At 54.0% G+C, this 1,497-nt stretch overlaps 1 protein-coding gene across 1 annotated transcript; it reads left to right on the top strand.

Moving 5' to 3' along the window:
* Positions 1 to 294: 294 nt before the first annotated feature.
* LOC147819848 (insulin receptor substrate 1-A-like) lies at positions 295 to 1,492 on the top strand (the record flags this gene model as incomplete). Its single annotated transcript, XM_087170029.1, has 1 exon — positions 295 to 1,492. A coding segment is annotated over exon 1 (1,152 nt), but the record flags the coding sequence as incomplete, so codon positions are not given.
* Between the last annotated feature and the right edge of the window lie 5 nt (positions 1,493 to 1,497).

The following is a 1,497-nucleotide window of genomic DNA, read 5'->3' on the forward strand; positions in this document are numbered from 1 at the left end:
CCAATCCCTCGTAAATGTAAAGAGCCTGTAATCAACAGAGTGAAAGAAACTGCAGTTTTCAAGTTACCCAATGAATGTTAAGGTTGGTGTTCATGTAACCCTACATTATGGTCCAATTCAGGTTTTGCAAATGTATTTAAATTAATCCTAGAAGTCAGTCACTGATTTAAAAATACAAATTTAATTGAAAAATCAAAAATTGAACTGTCTAAAGAATATCCAGTTAAATTCTCTTCATTCTTTCTTTGATTTTTAATTTTTTATCATAGAATCAGAGTTTAGTGTTTGAGAGGGTTTTTGTGTCACATCTTAGGTGGATGATTCAGTGGTGGCCCAGAACATGCATGAAACCTTACTCGAGGCCATGAAGGCACTGAGCGAGGAGTTTCGCCAACGCAGCAAATCTCAGTCGAACTCCGGCCCTGGGGGAGGTGCTACTGCCTCTAATCCTATCAGCGTTCCTTCACGCCGCCACCACCCAAACCCTCCTCCCAGCCAGGTGGGCTTCACCCGCCGTCCCCGAACTGAACCTCCTGGAGGCTCTAACGGTGCAGCAGGAGGCAGCAGTGCCAATGCTTCTCCCACCCCGCGGCATAGCTTCCCAAGGTCTCGCACTGCCAGTGATGGGGGGAAAGGTGACGATGGGATAGCAGGGACCACACCGCTCCAAGGGCCGAGCTCCAGCCCCTCCACCAATGGCTCTTGCTCCACCACCCCAATCCTCAGGTCAAAGTCAGTCCGTTCCGCCCCCACCACAGCTGCTAAAACTCCCCTTGGGTTGATGCGCTCCATCTCCACCCCAGCGCCTTCCCCAGCCCCAAGCCTCTCCTCTAGCTCTGGGCATGGCTCTGAGTTTGGAGGTGTAACATCTTCCACTGGTGCTGGTCCGGGGTCTGGTGCCTACAGTCGTGTCCCCTCGCATCGCGCCTCAGTCTCAGGCTCTCCCAGTGACTACGGCTCTTCAGACGAGTATGGCTCTAGTCCTGGGGATCACACGCTCCTTCCATCCCCAAGCCTCCCTGGAAGCTCTGTTGGTAGCGTCAGCAGCCAATCTCTTGGCGATGAGGGGGCCAACTACATCCTGATGGGCCAGCGCAGTAGTAGTGGTGGTGGAAGTAATCAGGGAAGCTTGACATCCAGCTCCCTGCCTGCACCAGGAACACCAGCCTGCGGCTCCCAGCCCCAGACCAGGAGAGTGCTGCGCCGCTCCTCCAGCCGTGAATGTGAAGCTGAACGTAGGCTGCTGAGCAAGCGGGCCTCTTTACCTCCTATGACCCTGGAGAGACTGGCCCCACGCCAGCGTAGAGCTGAGGAACCGGCAGATGAAGATTCAGCCGATTATGCCATCATGTCCAGGAGCACCAGCCGCGAGTCCTTTACTTCCATGTCCTCTTCCATGCAGAGGGAATCTGTCATGGGTGCTGGGTCAGCAGGGGGAGGAGGAGGATACTTGGATGTTGCGGGGGAGTTCAAAAGTGAAGGGAGTGGAGGGGCAGG

This window comes from Seriola lalandi, unplaced genomic scaffold (genome assembly GCF_002814215.2).
Source record: "Seriola lalandi dorsalis isolate HSWRI2012SDOR001 ecotype SW California unplaced genomic scaffold, Sedor1 jcf7180002036727, whole genome shotgun sequence".
Classification (NCBI taxonomy): Eukaryota; Metazoa; Chordata; class Actinopteri; order Carangiformes; family Carangidae; genus Seriola; species Seriola lalandi.